General features: G+C 36.6%; 1 protein-coding gene across 1 annotated transcript in view; it reads left to right on the top strand.

Moving 5' to 3' along the window:
• Positions 1 to 8,005, top strand: part of stk11ip (serine/threonine kinase 11 interacting protein) — a 49,918-nt gene extending 41,913 nt beyond the window's left edge. The window contains exons 23-26 of the mRNA XM_088607393.1: positions 1,383 to 1,467; positions 4,710 to 4,795; positions 6,258 to 6,484; positions 7,021 to 8,005. Coding sequence (XP_088463519.1) covers positions 1,383 to 1,467; positions 4,710 to 4,795; positions 6,258 to 6,484; positions 7,021 to 7,152 — 530 coding nt within the window. The 3' untranslated portion in view covers positions 7,153 to 8,005. The remainder of the gene's footprint in view (positions 1 to 1,382; positions 1,468 to 4,709; positions 4,796 to 6,257; positions 6,485 to 7,020) is intronic.
• The last annotated feature ends 11,510 nt before the right edge of the window (positions 8,006 to 19,515 follow it).

Raw genomic sequence — 19,515 nt, 5'->3', positions numbered from 1 at the left:
GATTTATTACACAATTTCTCATTTTTGTAGTATCAAAGTATCATCACTATCATTGTCCCTTGATTAGCAGAAATCCACATTTTATGCCCATATTGTTATAATTGTTAAATCCTATTTAAGATTAAAAGGTTGTGAACTTTAACTCTACTGTCTATTTATTTCATGAGTCATTCAGATGATAAAAGTTCAGAACATTAAAATCCTGAAAAAGATGAGCAAATTGCCTCCAAGCCATTTTTTTATTGGCATCTTAAAGTTCCTGGGTTATTTGTGAGTTTTTCTTAATGTTTAGCACAAACAGTTCCTTAAGAACAGAAAAGGTAAGATCAGGAAACTGAAAGGAATGTCTGGATGTAGAGGCGGCAGAGGAGGAGTCCAAACATCATACGGACCTCTGTCTATATCTGTTAAGCCTCCTGAGTTGTGGAACTTGGATATTTTATACTGCATTTATACAGTATAAGTAGTTTAGGTGGGTTGCTGTGTCAGCATGCGTAGGCTGCAAAGGAACAAGTAATAGGTTTATTTTGTGCTGAAAAGAGAAGAAAGAAAACACATGTTTCGGCCGTGGAGCCTTCTTCAGGTGTGAAGAAGGCTGAAGAAGGCTCCACGATGGGAATGTTGTGTTTTCTTTCTTCTCTTTTCAGCATGGTATAAACCTATTACTTGTTCCTTTACTGTATATGATTCTGTTGAGTTATTTATTAATTAGCTCTTACTGCCTCCTAACGTTTAAATTATTAAAACAGAACAAAAAATTAGTTAGAAGTTTCAGATGTCTTTGGAAAAGAGGAAGTTGGAGAGCACTATAAGTAGTAAATCTTTTCCAGGTGAATTTCAAAGCATAAAATGATCAATTGGGTAAAAGAAGCGTATAGAGAAAATGACATAAAAATAGCTAGCTGGGAAGCTGAAATGTCCAGCCTGTCACCATTACGACATGCATCCATCAATCCATCAGTCCATCCATCCATCAATCCATTCATCCATCAATCCATCCATCAATGCATCCATCGATCCAAGTTTATTTATCAAATGCAAAACAATCACAAAATTAAAGTTACAAATTAAGGTTACATAATAATAGTGCAATAGAAATTAAATAAGAATTCAGACAAAACTCAGTATAAATAGAGCTGCTAAGTGTCCAGGGTGTATGCAATACTTAATGTCCAAGTAGTGCAATATGTCAAATACAATGAAAACTGTAGTCCATGTAGCCGTTACGGTGATTTGCTAAAGGAACTGCAGCTTTGCTATTTAGCAGTCTTATTGTCTGGAGGTAGAAGCTGTTCCGTAATCATAGTTGTCATTTATTTTCAATGGGAGTCCCATTATTCCTCACCCCTTCAGATTTTTTTACTATGGTTTTCTCTGCCCAGGAATCGTGCGTGATCTTGCCCCGAAGTCTGACAGCAAGCTTAAATCAATTTCAACTGCTAGACTAAATCCACAGCACCACCTCTGGTAAGTAGTCTTATTTTGTCATTGTGAACTGGTTGACTTCCAACTGCTTTATGTGCCATTTGTTATGTTAAAGACTTCTTTGTGCCTTATCTGACAGGAGACGTGCTTAATTTGGGCAGTAGACTTAAAGTAAATTGTTAAATGCATTTTTAGTTGTGGTATGGTTTGGTACCAGAGTATCTCTGCCTCTAGCACTAGGTTTGATTTCTGTTATTTTGTACTTGATTGATTAGGCTAGCCTGAACAGTCTCAAAACTTCCCATTACATTGGTGCTAACATTTCGTTTATTGCACACGTAAACAAAATGTTCTTGCGAGAATCATTTCTGTAATGTCTAATGTGGCCAGACTGTTTGTTCTGGAGTTACATCTGCATGTTACTCAATCAGGTTGTCATGCCAGTTGGTTTTAATTGCTTCCCAGTGACTCACTTTTTTGAGAGCGAAAAAGACAATATTGCTGAGAGTCATGTGATAATGTGTCACTTAGATCAAAAAGAACACATTTAGATTATTATGTTTTGTTACTCTTATCATTAAGAAAACTTCTGTTCAAAAAAGAAACGGGAAGGATACACCCTGGAAGGGATACCGATCCATCACAGCACATACAGATAGATGCAAACACACACATTTACACCATAGCCAGTTTTCCCAGAAGCTAAGACTTACCAGTATGTCTTTGGATTGTGGGAGGGAACCCACAAGAACACGGGGAGAATATACAAATTCACACAGCTAGAACCCAGGGTCTGGAATTGAACACAAGGCCCCAGCACTACAATGCCACCTGTCATCAACATACATCAACAATGTTGAGCTTATTACCTTTATGCTGTATCTACTAGCATAAAATTGGTAATAGCCTAAAAAAAGATAATTACCAAAGACACATTTTTTGTATTCACTTCTCACCAACATAATTGTAACTCTTAACAGCTCCCAGTCCCTCAAAAAAAGCTTAATCTAATTGCTTAAAAGCATCACAACACCAGAACCTCCTTATGTAAACATTTAGAGAGCTTTTAGGACTGTTTACTTACATTTTCACAATAACTAGATTCTTTCAGTATCATACTTACCAGAAAAACATTTTTTGCAATATCTGTTTTTTATTTACTAAACATGACTGTTCAGAATAGTTTTTTTATGTATTGAAACGCCTGAAATTAAACACTACTTTAATGTGTGTTATGTAAACAGGAATAATAATATGCGTTAACAAAGGGTTTTGATGTGCTTGTAAAACATTTTTGAGTTGATGTCTCCTTTTTGCAAGCCTCATTATCTCCTGAAGATGAAATGGCAAAATATCTGACAACACTTGTAATAAGAAATGTGGATTTATTCATAGAAAAAGGATGTGTGCATGCACAAAAGGCACAAGAACACCCAAATGTTTAAACCAGTAAGTGTACTGTACATTAGCATTGCACTTTGATCCGATTATATATACCTATACCAGTAATCCAAGTCTCACTTTACTTCTGATCAAGTCCAGCCTTTGATATTAGCTAAAGGTGACATTCAGCTGCCTAAGGACAGCCAGAGTTGGGCAAGCTTGCTTAAACCATGGTATCCTAATTTTATTGCAGAAATGTAACCTTTTTGTCTATTTGGGTATCTGTTATCTTGCATTGTTACCAGTGAACAACACATTAATCCTGTAGTCATCTTTTTATGCACATGATAAAAGGCAACAGAATGGCTCATTTTGCCAGAAAGTATTCAGGTAAATTCCAGTCAACAGGATTTACAGAAACCACTATCAAATAATGTTGATGATCTGGCAGTTGATTTACAGATTTAATGGAAGAACGTACCTGTAGTCCTTATAAGAACATAACAAAGGTTACAGACAAGAGGAGGCCCTTCTACCCCACTTGGTAGTGTGACACTTTTGTTGGGTATGCTGTAATGGGATCTATAAAAAGCCCAGGACATCAGAAACACAAATACAGCCATAAGGTACATACTAGTGCTCCCTTATTTACAGTGTGGGAAAACAAAATCCAATCAAAATACCAAAACAAAAGGCAACCTCCTTTTTTTAAGCTGCTAACTAATGTCTTAAAGTCCCTCTCTGTCAATATTGCCAGGCAGCTAAGCAGCTTACTGGCGTCAAAAACAAACAACTTACAAATTAAAGTCTTTTCCTGAAGTCTTCACATTATCCCAGTTTCTTAAGGAAATTTCTGAACAGACTTTTCCAGAATCTCAAAACTCATCGATTCCTTCATCTTTCAGTTGGTTACTTTCCTTCTTCCTTCTCTCTGGTGATTTTGCATCACAGAGGATCTGCCTGTCGTCCTCCAGAGAGTAGATACTGTATAGGCCCTGGAAGCACTTGCTTCCTACATTTTGTCTTCCGGCAACAAGTCAGGTAATTGTGGACAACAACTCAGTCTCTACAGGTTTCTGCGGAATGTGGTCCAGACAAGGGCTGCCATCTTATCAAAACCTGCTGCCCTTTTTCAGTAGTTAGTAATTGATTGATCAAAAGATCTTATCCAACTGCTTCCTAAAAGAAATCAAGGTATCGGCTTCAAGAATATGACTTGTAACTTGTTCCACAATCCTCTGGGGCAAGAAATGCCTCCTGTTCTACATTTTAAATTCACTTCCACATAGTTTCCTTGTGCCTTCTTGTTCATGTTTTACTGTTTATTCTAAGGAAAGTCACTTAGTTTGTCTATGTCAAATCAGATTTGCTATTTGATCAGGGTTGTGACTCAAAATTGTATCTTATAACTTTATAAAGATCTAGATTTAGTTTCACGAATACAGTCTGACATTTAATCAGAATTAATTGTTGCAGTCATGTTTTTTTAGAATAATAAAGTGTTAACCAAGTTTACTCTGTTCAAAACTATCAGAGCCACTCAGATACTACTCAGAAGGCAAATTAAACGTGTTAAAAAATAATTTTGATGATTTGAATTTCAGTAGAAACACTGTCAACACACACGTTAAACTGAATCTGATTCTAAACTGAGGTACATTTCTTAAATGTTTCAGAATAAATAAATGCACAAAATCAATATAATTATTTTTAGAATTTATAGACAGAAGCCCATCAGCCCATCCCATCCAGGGTTTATCCTGCCTTTTGCCCATTTATCTGCTCCATCTGCTCTGGGTTAGGCTCTGGCTCACTGTGAACTTGTATCACTCTAAGCCATTATTGAAAATGGGAGGAATGTAAGAATTCAAAGTCATCATCCTTGTTTGTGTGTTGTTTAGGCCCCTGCTTTGTGAGAATGTCGAAGCAGATGCTCCTGAAGACTGTCAGCTTCAATTCTTTTATCTCCTGGCATTTTTACTGAAAGGTACAGTTGCCTTTTCTAAGGGGGATTGGGATGTGTGAGCAGATTTTCAAATAAAAAGCCGAGCTTAGGGTTGTGGAACATCACATTTGCTTTATGTTGTTATGATTTTACTGTGTGCTTTCTCAGGCATTGACATTTTATTTTATGCTAAAACAATATTATAAAACTTTAAATTATCTTGTGAAACAGAAATTTGTGCCATATTTTTCTTAGAGAATTCAACAAACTACTGTAAGAAGCAGAAAATTTAATTTATCAAGGCATCACAGTTATTCAAAAGACACCAAAAACATTCAGTTAGATCTCACACAATTTAGCCACAAATAAAACTTATAAATAAATAATTATCATCAATAATGTAGTTTTAGTTATCAGAAAAAAGCTATTACCACTAGCTTATGATATACCCTTGTGTATGATAAATTAAAATTACTGGTGTCAATCCTGCAAAGCCTAACACAAGGACAGAAAATTATATTAGTATGTCTGCAAAAATAAAAGGAATTCCAAGTAATTAAACTTTGGCATTTCCCAGAGCTAATGCATTGAAACATTAGAGATACTTTTCACAATATATATAATGTATCAAGCATCATAATACAAAGTATTGTGCCTTTGCTAACAAAGGGGAAAATGTAGGTGTCAGAAATACTGTATGTAGTCAAATACATAGTGATAGGTTTATTCCGTTATAAGGTTTCTTTCTCACAGCATCTTTGATCACTCCTAAACATTTTGCTTAAGTTAGTTAAGTATAGTAATATCACCTTAAAAAGAATATTATTTAGTATGTCGCACAAGCTAATCGGAATTCCAGTGAATTCAGTGTTTTGTAATGATCTGTTCAATTGGAAATTATTTGACTTGTAACCCTCAAACTAGTAAGGTAATACACTCAGCCAGGAAATGCAAAGCAGGGCATTCTTTCTTTAATTACAAATAAACAATGGCTATAATTTCCATGTGCTTTTTGATGTTAATGATGATAGTTATTTGACAACAGGCATATGGCTTAAAGCTGCAAGCTCAAGCTCTTCACAAAGGATATTATATTTACTGTAGCTAATTTAAGAAAACAAAAGCTGAAGACCCCCTACACTGTCTTCAGCAAAATACCTCTTACATGTGCTAAAACATTATATCAAGCCTCCTAGATCCACAGCTTCCTGGAGTTTTGGTAAACAAATCCTAAACTACAAAAAAGCCTTTGGTCCCCAGGAGCATGACCTGAAAGATTGAAATAAAATAAATAAAACTCCCTGTGTTGGTTGTGAATCTTTGGCACATTTTCGACAAACAAGATGAGAGAAGCTATGAGAGAAGTATATATTCAAAAATCAGTTGTTTTGCTCAAATCTTGCATTCTTTGATGTACAACCAGAATTTGTGATAACATAAGCAAAACTGTGTTGTTGGTTACTGGAAGAGGAAAACTTTAGAATGCAAATGTGTCTATTTTTAGTTGATGTTGTGGCCCCAGTTACTGTGCTAGTGACTCAAGACACCCTATACCTGCTCAATGAAGACCACCAATGGAGCAAGACCTTGCCCAGCCAGGCATCCAGTGGGAACACTGAGTCCCTTGGTGAGAAAATTCAAGTCCAAGAGACACAGCTGATAAGCTGTGTGAGCTCCATTCATCTGTTTTCATCAGACCAATGCAGAGTGAGCATAAAACTTTACGATGAGGTAAGAGAAACAATACAAATGCCACAGATGTTAAGGTGTTGCCTAGTTAAATTAAAGTGTGAATGAGCTCTTAGGTCATTTAAAATGAAGTTGGGCATTCCCCAGGACAAAGTTTTATTCTGGCATTAAGTAAACTTACAACATACACAGATTGGTGCATTTAAGTTTTCAGAAAATAAATCATTTAAAAAAACTTCAAGCAAAGTAGATGGTAAATCTATTTCTGAAATAAGTCATTTATGTTAAGGAAAATAATTATCATAATTTATAAACTAAACGTTCTCTTCAGTGATGCTTAACAAATCCCGGCAAAGTCTGCTATATTGGTGATGTAAACCATCATGAAAAAAAAAGAAAACTAATCCTAAATCCTATATGCAAAATGCTTTTGGATCTCTTGAGGTGAAAAGTGCGATGAAATTGAGTCAATAAACAGTGGTAATATACCTGAAAGAAAACATTTTCATTATAACAGCCACTTGCACATATTTCTTTCATTTGTGATCTTCATTATAATTGATTTCTTTTTGTGCTAGATTGCAAAGGATGAGAAAACATGGCAGCTGCGGACAGAGAGCCCTGAGCTACAGAAAGGCCTGGTGGAATGGATCAAAATACAGTGGGAGGCTATGTTTGGAGTCAAACTGACAATATGCCTTCAAGAATAAAGCACCTGGCGGACTTCAGGATGAAATCTTACATTGGCTTTTTGATATGTTAAATCCTCTTTTCTTTCAAATGCATTACTGTAGGGGTGGTATTTTTTCAAGACCACCATCTTAAAAGCATTGAAATGTAAGTGTCATCTGGGTGTAATGAAAGGTTTGGACACAAGACAAGGGAAGACTGATGAGACTGTTTCTTTTTTCCCCCTTTTTTATTTTCCTTAAACTGTTTTTGTGCACCTTACTGTAGCTCTCATAAAGCAGAGGGAAACAAAATTAGAAAATGTTTCTGTTGCAGTAGATTTTTTTTTCAATAAAGGGAATTTGTAGGCATCATCAGAGTGTAATCAGAGGAAGAGACAGGAAGCAGCTGAGCTTTTTCAGTTAAAAGAGAATTAGGATGTAAACACAATAATAGGATAATAGAATAATGTGCCAGGAACACAAAACTGCTCTGCCATCATTCTTTGAGTTGGTCTCTGTTATAGTGAAACATTTTGTCCATTTGTTTGCTTTTATTTATTGGTGTGTTTTGGTATCTTCATGTTATAACTACCCAAATGAACAAAGATTCACAGTTATTGTTTCTGAGTTTCTAGTTTTATAAACACAAACAGGTGATTTTCTCCTTCGCTTGTAAAGATCAACCTTGTATTTAAGTCCCTCCAAATGTTCTTCTTGGTACACTGTTCTATTTAAAAAGTTGAATTAGATTGGTATATCTTTTGCATTAATATGTAACCTAAAGATAGCATATTTAATTACGAGTATGAGTGTCACTGTATGCTTTAAAAGTAATGTAAGAAAATTGTATTTTTTTATTTTCCTTAATAAAAATGAAGGTAATTCATTCATATTATTGATTTGTTTTGGATGAGAATAGTTGGAAATTATAATTGACTGCATATTTCCTTTTCAGCTGTTTTCTCATTTTTAAATATAATAGCTTAAATATGTAGCTTACAAGTTACAATAGGATGGTTGTGTTTTAAAATAATTTATGTTGTTCATATCTTTAAGGTTTTTGCCTATAATTTTAAAAGTTATTTTTGCAATCGACCAATACTTGTATACATTTATACTTTCTAGAATCACCAGCATTTCATAACTGGATCGCAGGGCTCACATATCAGAACAGCCGAGAGTACTCTTCCCAGAAGATAGAATAAGAATCTGATGCAGCTGTTGTACTTTAAAAATGCTTACTTTATACTGTATGAGATATGAGATATGCTGACGCTGTGGTCTCTTTGTACTAAATTGAAAAGGTTAAGAAAACGTCCCCCTAATTTAGGATAAATAGTATATCTCCAGCCAGCCATATCACCCTGCAGCTCTCAACTGGCTACCCACTGAAGCCGAGCAGGGTTGAGCCTGGTCAGTACCTGGATAGGAGTCCTCTTGGGAAGCTCTCGTTGCTGCTGGAAGTGGTATTAGTGGGACCACCGGGTGGCGCACACCCTGCGGTCTGTGTGGGTCCTAATAATAATAATAATGTTTCTTTATTACCCCTATACAATTTCTTGCATTAGGAATTTGTCTTTTTGCATACCCCAGCTTTTCTCCATGGAGACACAGACAGGGAGAGAAGCTTGGGGTCAGAGCGCAGGGTCTGCCATTGTACAGCACCCCTGGAGCAGTTAGGGTTAAGGGCCTTGCTCAGGGGCCCAACGGAGTAGGATTCCTCTGCCAGCTGCAGGATTTGAACCAGCAACCTTCCAGTCACAGGCACAGATCCTTAGCCACAGAGCCACCGCTCCTAATGCCCTGGTATAGTGGCGGGCACACTACACTGTAGTGGGCGCCGTCTTTTGGATGAGACGTTGAACCGAGGTCCGGACTCTCAGTGGTCATTAAAGATCCCCGGGCATTTCTTGACAAGAGTAGGGAGTTATCCCTTTGTCCGGGCCAAATTTCCCCCCTCGGTCTTTACCGTGGTCTCCAAATTGTCCCCTGGTATGACTGGCTTGCACTTGCCCTGTGATGGACTGGTGCCCTGTCCAGGGTGTACCCCGCAATGTGCACGTTGCTTCCCGGGTAGGCTCCAGCTTCCCGCATCACTGTATGGTATAAAGCGGTTTGGCAAATGACATGACATTATATCTCCACAAAGTTATATCAGTATACAAAAGTTTGATTTAAAAAAATGTTTTACATAATTCTGTTGGCACTTCATAAATTTTTCTTCTTCTTGTTCTTATAACTAAGAAGTTAGAATAAAATATGGGAAAGCAGCAATGTGATTACATTGCTATTTGGCGTGAAGACCCTTCTAGAAATGTTTTTGGCGCTTATTTGCATTTCATGGATTGCATTTAAATAAAGTTTTTAACCCAGAGGGTTTTAAAATGTCTACGCATAGAACAGAACACATTCCTCACAGAGGTTCAGAACCCAACTGGGTTGGCCTCACTACATTGTAGATCATGTACTGTATAAAAATGAGAAATGGTTGAATTAGAGTGGATCTTCAGGAACTCTAGATTGTACAAAACCAGAGTGGACCAAGTAGTCGGAACCTTGTTTTAAAGTGTCATCTGAAGGACAGGACTATCTACCGCATAGTGCCACAGAGTCACCATACTCCGGCTTTGTTTTTTCACAAAAAAAATCTGCAGTGGTAATTCTGGTCCAGAAGGTGCCACATACTCATCCGCAAGCATCAATTGCATCAGCAGCCTGGTTTTATCTTGGGAGGACACACATCTAAATACTGACCAGACCCAACCTTGCTTTGATTCTGAGTTCTTAACATATAATGCCAAAGATGGAAAAAACTTTTGCTTACACTAGTTGCAACACTAGCTATGAGAGAACAAGATTTTTAATTACACAGTGCTTCTCAACATGCTTTTGTCTTCTTGCTTCTGAGTAATTTTTGTTATTGTTCACACAGCTAATATTTATGATGATTTCCCTTTACGTCTGTCATGGGTCATGCATGGATTGTGAAGTGTTTTGTATTTTTTTCAGTAGGAGTTACAGTACAAGATTGCTTCAATGAAAAGGCACTTCCATCCATCCATTTTCTAACCCCTACATTCAATTCAGGGTCGAAGGGAGCAAGCAAATGATGCAAGGCAGGATACAGCCTGGATGTAATGGCAGTCTATCGTGAGGCACACACACAATTAAGGCCATTTTTTCTCATTTTCATTTCTGATAGCAAAGTAACCTATCAGAATGTGTTTAATCTGTGGGTGGAACCCAGGAAGAACACAAAGCAATACCAAACTAATCTACTAATTGACCCCTTGTTCGATTTTCCTCTCTCATGTATCTATAAAGTTAAAAGACTACTTTTGGTTTGACAAAATACAGATCCATCATGAACTTTCCTTAAAATAAAATAGCTAAAATACTAATAGAAGGTTGCTATAAAATATTTTTTAAACAAGGAAGTGCATTGAATTAAAAAGTAAATCAATGCAAAATGTTTAAAGTCTTGTCCCAATAATATGCATAAAACTCTACACTACTACTTTCAATAGGTAAAAGGAGGCATATTAAAACATGACTAAACTAAACCTGACTTATAGTATGTTGCATAAAATCATTCAGTTACCTAAAAACCACTGCATATAGCATGAATAGAAATTAGTCATTATCTTTGTAATATATCATTTTCTACCTTTGGTTTTTCTTAGACTTGTTGTAAAGCAGTAATGTGTTGATAATCCCACACTCAAAGTGGGCCACCGCCTTCAGGAATGAGGTATTTTCAGCATCCTGTTGTATGGAAACCAAACATAGGAGTGGTCATCTAAGACTCTCCACAAATCAGTGACCTCTCACCCTGACATCATGTTAAAGCAAAACCAGGATATTTATTTAAGAAACGAGTATTTGTGTTTTCTACTTGGCCTCTGAGTGGCACATAGTGAGACATAGTATGGAAATTTGAAAGGATTCCTTGTATTGAGCCATTGGATAAACTCTGACATGACTTGAACTACTGACATTTTGAATGAAATTTTAATCTGACGTGCTCACCCTGATGGTATGAAATGTACTCCTTTAAGCCTGAAGCAGCTGCAGCACCGAGAAATAAATAAGCTGAATAAAGTCTGACCTGATGTTTTGATATCTGATACTGTTTGCCTCTACTCATTTTGCTCATGCTGGCTCAGAAGGCCAGAATACCTGCCCCTGTTATTATTCAACTGAGATTCTGTCAACTGAGATTATTTCCCCAAGAAACAGTTGGTTTGAAGTGTGTCTATGCTATGTTGCTGACATATTTACGACATGCCGTTACAGAGGGGATGTTAAAATCCCCAACCCATTTATAATTTGTGTCTCTTATCGATGGGAATATGTTAAGTACCAAAGACTAAACCATTGCAACATATTTTATATGCCTAATGTTTTTATTCCACTTTGGACCTGAAGTTCATTACAACTAGTAGTATGTATACTTCTATATGCCAATCTTCATTCAATTGAAGGGATCATATATATTCCCTGTATTTTAATGTACTCTTCTTTAACCCTTAGCATATATCCCCTCATTAACTGCTTCAGCATTGGTCTGCTGAAGTATTATGGAAAACAACGTGTTTGTAAGCTATTAAGTTTGAATTAAATAAACATACATGGACTGAAACTTTAAACTTTTTAAGATGAATAGAGTTATTTTAACGCATCACTCTTTCTATTCATTCCTTTTCAAAATTGAATTGTGATGTGAGTACATGAAATAATGTCTGCATCCAGATATTGCTTTGGTGTATGAGCAAGTTCCAATTTAAAGAAGGTGGCTCTGGTAATGTGTAAAACATTATTAACATGTCTTGTCCTGTGCTTTGTTTGGCCTGAACCTGCAGCAGTGCTCAGTATCCCAGATGGAGGCATTAGGAATTTAGGATCTGGCACAAGAACAAAGTCTCTTCAAAAAGCATCTCACAGAGGGCGAGAGTCATGCAGCAGTGAAAATAATCAGATTCACAACAGCCCTTTACACAAGCTGGATAGAGGTAGGTGCCATATTCCTCAGCCACTTAAGAAAATGTCTCTTTGAAAGCATTTACAACATCACTCTTTCCTAATTTCTCAGAAAAGACCTTTATTTAAGTGTCTGCTTTCTGTACACCCTTGCTTATCTTTCAGTCACAGAAGGCGATTAAAGGCTCCCTTCTGTTTTTCCTAGACTTGTGCTATGTGCATGTCTATTCAACGAGAATGTGATTGCAGGAAAAAGACACTAAGAAGTTTTATATTAGTAATGACACAAATCTTCTGTCAGTACATCTTCTGACTGTACAGGTGAATTTCATAAAAATATCTCACGCCCTTCTCTACTTCCCTAAATGAACCTTACATGTTATTTTTTTCTTGTGGGCTTGAGACAGACTTGACCCATGGTCAACTTGCAATTTTTTTTTCACTTATCCAATGTACGAAGTCTTTTCTTTCCATTTTTTTTTGTATATTAACCAGAATGATGACAGAGAAAATATTAATATATATTTTTTTGTTTGTTAGACAGAATCTAAATGGTATTTAAATAAGGTTGCTGCTGGTGTTAGTGGGGCCAGTAGGGGGCGCTCATCCTGCAGTCTGTGCGGGTCCTAATGCCCCAGTATAGTGACAGGGACACTTTACTGTCAAAAGGTGTCATCCTTTGGATATGATGTAAAGCTGAGGTCCTAACTCTCTGTGGTCATTAAAAATGGTGTTTTTCAAAAAGAGTAGGGGCCTTACCCTGGTGTTCTGGCCAAATTTTGCATTGGCCTTTACCAATCTTGGTCTCCTAAACATTCCCATCTATGAACTTGCTTCATAACACTGTTCTGCTCCCCACTGGTAGCTGGTATGTGGTGAGTGTAATGATAAATGGCCCTCCAACACCGTCCCCAGCAGCAGCCTGTTTTTTTTTCAAGGTCAACAATCCCAGTACAGACTAGGCCCAGCCTTGCTTGCTAAACTCACGCTGCAAGGATCAGGCTGCAAGGGGGTTACAGTTGTTGTTGTAAAAACAATACAGAACCTTTTTTTACATTCTTTTTAAATGGACAGGACTGTACCATTTATCTTGCAAATGCAAGATATCAGCCTCACTGTGTTGTTTTATTATGCAAAGGCTAGTCCCTAGGGAGTTAACAGAGAGGTACCAGAAACAATAGAAATGTCATGGAGAAACATCTACAGCAACTACAATAGCTTGTTCATGGAAATAAAAAATGATACAAAAGGATTTCCTTGTCTATGAAGGAACAAGTAATAGTTTTTTTCCATGCTGAAAAGAGAAGAAAGAAAACACAAAGTTTCGGCCGTGGAGCCTTCTTAACGTTGTGTTTTGTTTCTTCTCTTTTCAGCATGGAATTAACCTATTAATTGTTCCTTTGTAGCCTACGCATGCTGATGCATCTACCCACCTGAGCTACTTTTCCCTGTCTATGACCTACAGTACGTAAGCCATTGTGGATCTCACAGTCTTTTAAAGTACATTTATTTATTAATTTAACTATTAAGAAGGATAAGTAATCCTCCCCTTTTCAGAATTGAACTGAAAGACCATCAAAGGTCTTTTATCATTCTTTGGACCTCTCCTCATTCTCCAGTATCCTCATGAGCTCCATACTTAGTGTCCACACACCATCTGTTTCCCTGCTGTTAACAAAACATGTCTTAGGCTGTCTGTTTCCATGGCAACACCCGGCAATTTGGGGGTTATTAGCCCTTGTGTCCCTCCATACCTCTTATTATGTATCCTGACCGTATATGCATAAAGGCAGTTGGGAGCAGGGGTTTCTTCCTGTGAAATTTGAGACCCACCCCTCACCCACAAGGTAGACTTGGTAAATAGCTTCCCTGGAAGGGTCCTCAGATCCCTTTAACCCTCCTGTAACACCAGAATGCCATTCTTAGCAGGAATCTTACCAGTGCTTTTGTGAACACATAGCAATGTCTTCAGTAATCTTTAGGTACTTGTGTGTAAGAGAATTGCCTCTACTTGGATAGTGTAAGTGATTTGACATGACACAAAAATGGAATGCACCTGACGACTTTGTGTAAATTTATAGTAAACCTACAAAACAATGGCAGATTTCCATTAGAATTACTATTCAAAATTAACACTTGCTTGATTCATTCAAATATTTATGTAATTAATTATGTTAATGTTTCATTATGAATAATACTAAAATTTGTTTTATAAACCAACACACTACACGAAGAGCCACAATGCCTCTTTGTTTTATAAAGCGCCTTTAAAAGTAGCATCTCAAAGTGCTTTACAGTAGGTATAAAAACAGTTGTAGGAATAGCAAATTACAGCATAAGCATATAAGAAAGACAATCAGGAAAAGGTGCAGCAAAAGATACATTGTCATTAGAAAATGGATCAGACACTAAATAAAAGCCTTTCTGAAAAGAACAGTTTAGAGTCTAGATTGAAATGAACTCAGGATAGGTGACTCTCTCACAACCTTAGGGATAGAATTTCAGAGTGTTGGAGCAAAGCAAGAGAAAGCCCTGTCACTCATAATATACAGACGAGGTTAGGGGACATATAGAAGACTAGAGTCAAGACTAGTCTAGACTACAGATGAACAAATCTTGCAAGGTGGGGAATCAGCAGATAATAAATCAATAAGATAGGACAGATAAAACTCAAAGACAGGAGTGATGTGCTTACTTGCACACAACCTGATCAGGATTCAGGCTGCTGAATTCTGAACGTATTGGAGTTTGTTCAGTGTGAATTTAGATACCCCAGCGTGTAGGGCATTGCAGTAATCAATTTTAGGAAATCCAAATGTGTTGACCAGCTTTTCTACAGCAGGACATAGTCTGGCAATATTTCTGAGATGGAAGAATTATGTTTTTACAATATTATTCACCTGAGGATCAAAACTCAAGCCAGAATCAGATATCATCCCTAAATTCTTCAATGTTTAATTGAAATTCAAGCACAGTGCCATCCACAGATAGGTGCATTTGCTTTACATTACATTAATGATGGAAGGGCGTGGAGTAGAAGGACTTCAATCTTGTTGGAATTTAAGTGAAGGACATTTTGAGTCATACAGGTTTTTAAATCAGAGATGCAGCTAGGGAGTGAATAAATAACTGGTTCTGTGTCAGCTTTAGCATGGACATTTGGAGACTGGATGGAGATTTGAGTATCATCACCATAGAAATTATAACTCAGACAAATTCTACCTCTGACTCAAAGTGTATCTTTGTTTCTTGATTGTTAATAACTTTAACAAGGGCAGTTTCTGTGCTGTGTAATAGTCTGAAACCAGAGCAGTAAGATAAGAGTTGAATCATTTAAGAGGGTTGTCAAAAGATGGGAGAGTAAAGTGTCACAATTAACAGTGTCAAAAGCAGCACTTACTGTAGGTCTAGGAGAATTAGTATAGAGAACCAGAATCAGCTGCTATAGGAAGATTGTTAATGACTTTAACAAGGGCAGTTTATGTGCTGTGTAATTGGAAGGGTTCAAAGAAGTATAATGAATAAAGAAGAAAATCTACCATCTCAAAAGACAATATGTACAAGATGTTTCTGAAAGAAAGAAAGACATACACAGTTTGTGAGAGACTTAGAATTCTAGAGTATGTGAGTCATAATGAAGGTGACGTACAGTACATCAGTCTAGACTTTCACTTCCTCAGTGAAATGTACCACACAAAGCAGCAGCACTGAATAAATACTGAGTGAGGAAAAGCCAAGCACACGTGACTTAAAAAGAAGTTTCACCTTGTGTTGCGTATTAATGAACGTATAGGAAAGGGTTTCTTCATTTGATGTTATGTGAATTGCAGGGTAACTTAAAAAGAAGTCAAGATCCTAGGTCAGTTAGGGCAAGGGTTGAGACAACTGGAAGACTGTTTTGAAAGATAGTCTGTTGAAAGCTTGGTGGTGGTATTAACAAACATGAAGCAAAAGTAGCTTTAAGGGGCTCTACATGCAACACATTACCATCACATTATATGTAAATAATATTTATTTTTATTTAATTAATATTTATTTATTAATTAATTTTATTTCTATTGAACTTTTTTAGTTAATGGCCTATGAAGAAACTACCAGTAAGTGTGGCCTTTTAAAAACACTACTGAATCTATAGTAACTAGCTGCATCACTGTTTAACTAAACTGCCTTTTTTCCCATACGAAGGAGTGATCAGATGTATTGCTTAAAAATCAGGTACTGTAAAGATACTTACTTGAAAGCCAGTTGGCAACTTTAACAGATTAGTTAAGGACAAGAACTTAATTGAACCCCAAAACTGTTTCCCAAACTTTATGCACTTAGAAAATCCACAATAAAGAAATAGAAAATTATGCTATAATTGATCTATAATGAAGTACTATGTAGAAAATCTAAATTCTCACATTTTTGTAGACCCTGAATTCAATAATGTTGGCATGGGGATTACTTAAAGTATGTGACTGGAAAACAATATTCAATACATCTAGAAAAATTGGCAGACAGGACTTTGCTTCAATAACAGCCCAGCATGAAGTATTTTGGAAGAAACGCCAAACGCAGAGCACTTTAATGTGTGTTTCAACTCAGTTGTCAGGACAGTTTATTTCATATTTTTCAATATATGCCTCTGTTGCTTAGATACATAGTTAGCTGCACGGCCCTTGTGTGAGATTTTTCCCAATGTTTTTGGTGTCTAAAAACAAGAACTGCAATATAAGTACTTTTTTCCCAGCTTTGGACTTGAAAATGTTAAAAAAGTTAAAATTATAAAATAATTGTTTGCTCTACTGTATTTTAATATATTTTTATTGCTTTATTTTGAAATAAAGTGACTAATGGGGAAATATCAACATACACGTCAAACTATAAATGATAATGCTAATTATTTTAATTTCAAACATATCCCAAACACATAGAAAGCTTTAAGTGATCCATTTTTATAATTATTATTCACATTTTGTACATATACTTGTATCATGGACATTTTTCTTAATAAATCCTCCTGCCAAAGTACAATTTTCACACGATGGAAAAAGATAAAACAAGGAATACAGAAACAGAGACAGAAAAGTTCATTCTTCATCAGAAATATTGTTAGAATTTCATAAGTTCACAGATTATATGATTTCAAAATAATACATAAAAACAAACAAGGTGATTCAGAAATACAGTATCCATTTTTTGGAAATGCAAGAGCAATAATTATAGGAATAAGAAGAACATTGTGATTTTCTGTGGACTCTGATAAAAATATAATGCTGATGCTTTTAGATGTGCTGATCCTCATTATGAAGCCAGCAGCCATATCACCCTGCAACTCACAACTGGCAGCCCACTGTAGTTAAGCAGGTCACTACCTGGATGGGAGACCTCCTGGGAAAAACTAATGGTTGCTGTTGGAAGAGGTGTTGGTGGAGCCAGCAGGGGGCGCTCACCCTGTGGTCTATGTGGGTCCTAATGCCCCAGTATAGTGACAGGGACACCATACTGTCTTCAGATGAGATGTAAAACCGATGTCCTTACTCTCTGTGCTCATTAGAAATCCCAGGGCATTTCATGAAAAGAGTAGGGGTGAAACCCCGGTGTCCTGGCCAAATTTCCCATTGGCCCTTACCAATTATGGCCTCCTAATAATCCCCATATATGAATTGGCTTCATTACTCTGCTCTCCTCCCCACTGATCGCTGATGTGTAGTGAGCATACTGGTGCACTATGGCTGCAGTCGCATCATCCAGGTGGATGCTGCACATTGGTGGAGGGGAGTCCGCATTACCTGTGAAGCGCTTTGAGTGGAGTGTCCAGAAAAGTGTAAGCAATTATTATCATGAAAAAGCCTTTATTCCCATTTTTGAAGACTTCAAAGACGAAATTGTTACTTTCAAAACAACTGGAAAAGAATATTTATTATTTTTCAGGTTTGTTAACCTAAAAGGTGCTGATGTCTGTTCTAATACCTCCCTACTGATAGCTGATGTGTGGTGAGCGTTCTGGCGCACTATGGCTGCCGTCGCATCATCCAGGTGGATGCTGCACATTGGTGGTGGTGGAGGGGAGTCCCTATTACCTGTAAAGCGCTTTGAGTGGAGTGTCCAGAAAAGCGCTATATAAGAGTAAGCAATTAATTAATGTTAGAAAGCAGTCTAACAACAATGCAAAGAATTGCAGAACAGTTTTAAGGAATCTGTAATACAATACACTGTCAACCACAAACAAAGCATACAATCACAACCACAAACAAAGAACATTTTTTATTTGTATTGGTATGTGTTTTTGAATAGTTGTTTAATTAAGATGAGGTATTCAATTATTTTTTGAAGTTATCTCATTTACATGGGGTTCAGTAATGTTTTTGTTGCTTATCATCTTATTTACCATACTGGAGTATTAACAAGAAAACTCTTTTATCACCATGACAAAGAAAATAAATTCCTGTAAGGAAACATTCTTTTTACACAATACAAATGTTATCCATTGTTTGAAAACAGCTATAACCAGCTTTTGGAAAAGGAAAAGATGAAACACTAAATTTTAAATCACACTGAGGACTTACACAAACATTAATTAGTCTCATGAAATTAGTATATTGGCCAGTGGGGTAACAGTTTCCCCTTAGGTACATCAAGACATGTTGCTTCATTGTCCTTAAATGCAGCTTCTTTTACCCCATATCTCTAATTAATCAAAATAGTTTTAAGTCCCATTTTTATGCTGGCTAGATTTCTATTTTCAGTAACATATATTCATAATGAACCTTGGGTAACACTTTATTATATACCCACAAATCAAAAGTATTTATGATATAAGATCCTATTTCAAATGGAGCTGAATGTAAGCATCTGTTCCATATTTCATGTGTCATTCGCACATTTCCATGGGGTACAAAATTCTAGCTGAATAGCAGGAGAATCTGAAATCTTCCAAGTTTTCTTCAGAATGACCTGAACCCTTAAACATGTGATCAAATTCAGAAAATAATTCATACAAAAGAATATATTTTATGATATTTATGAGAAAATGTCTGTTATATTGGGTCTCACCTTTTCATGTGAACTGAATGGTCATAGAATCAATGTCATGTTATAACATAGCTCTTTCAAGTGCAGTGATACAACACTTTATAAACCTGATGAACACGGATGAACATTGACTTAATTGTAGAGTATAACCATAGTTACACGCCTTGTCTGACTCATTACACCCCCCATCACAGATTTATAACTTCTTTGATGACATACATTACTTATTAGACCTCAGTGCTAATTCACCGCACTGCCATTGAACAGACGTACAGCAACTTTTTGTTGACAAAAGCAAAATAGGAAAATAACAGTGATGTAAAAGAAAGCCTTAAGGGACACTCTCCCCTGCAGTGAAAACACAGCAGAGGAAAAGTCTCTTAATAGTAATGACTTCCGAGTTGT

Source organism: Lepisosteus platostomus, chromosome 14, assembly GCF_059453375.1.
Source record: "Lepisosteus platostomus isolate fLepPlt1 chromosome 14, fLepPlt1.hap1, whole genome shotgun sequence".
NCBI lineage: Eukaryota > Metazoa > Chordata > Actinopteri > Semionotiformes > Lepisosteidae > Lepisosteus > Lepisosteus platostomus.
This window is presented reverse-complemented; position numbering and strand designations above follow the sequence as displayed.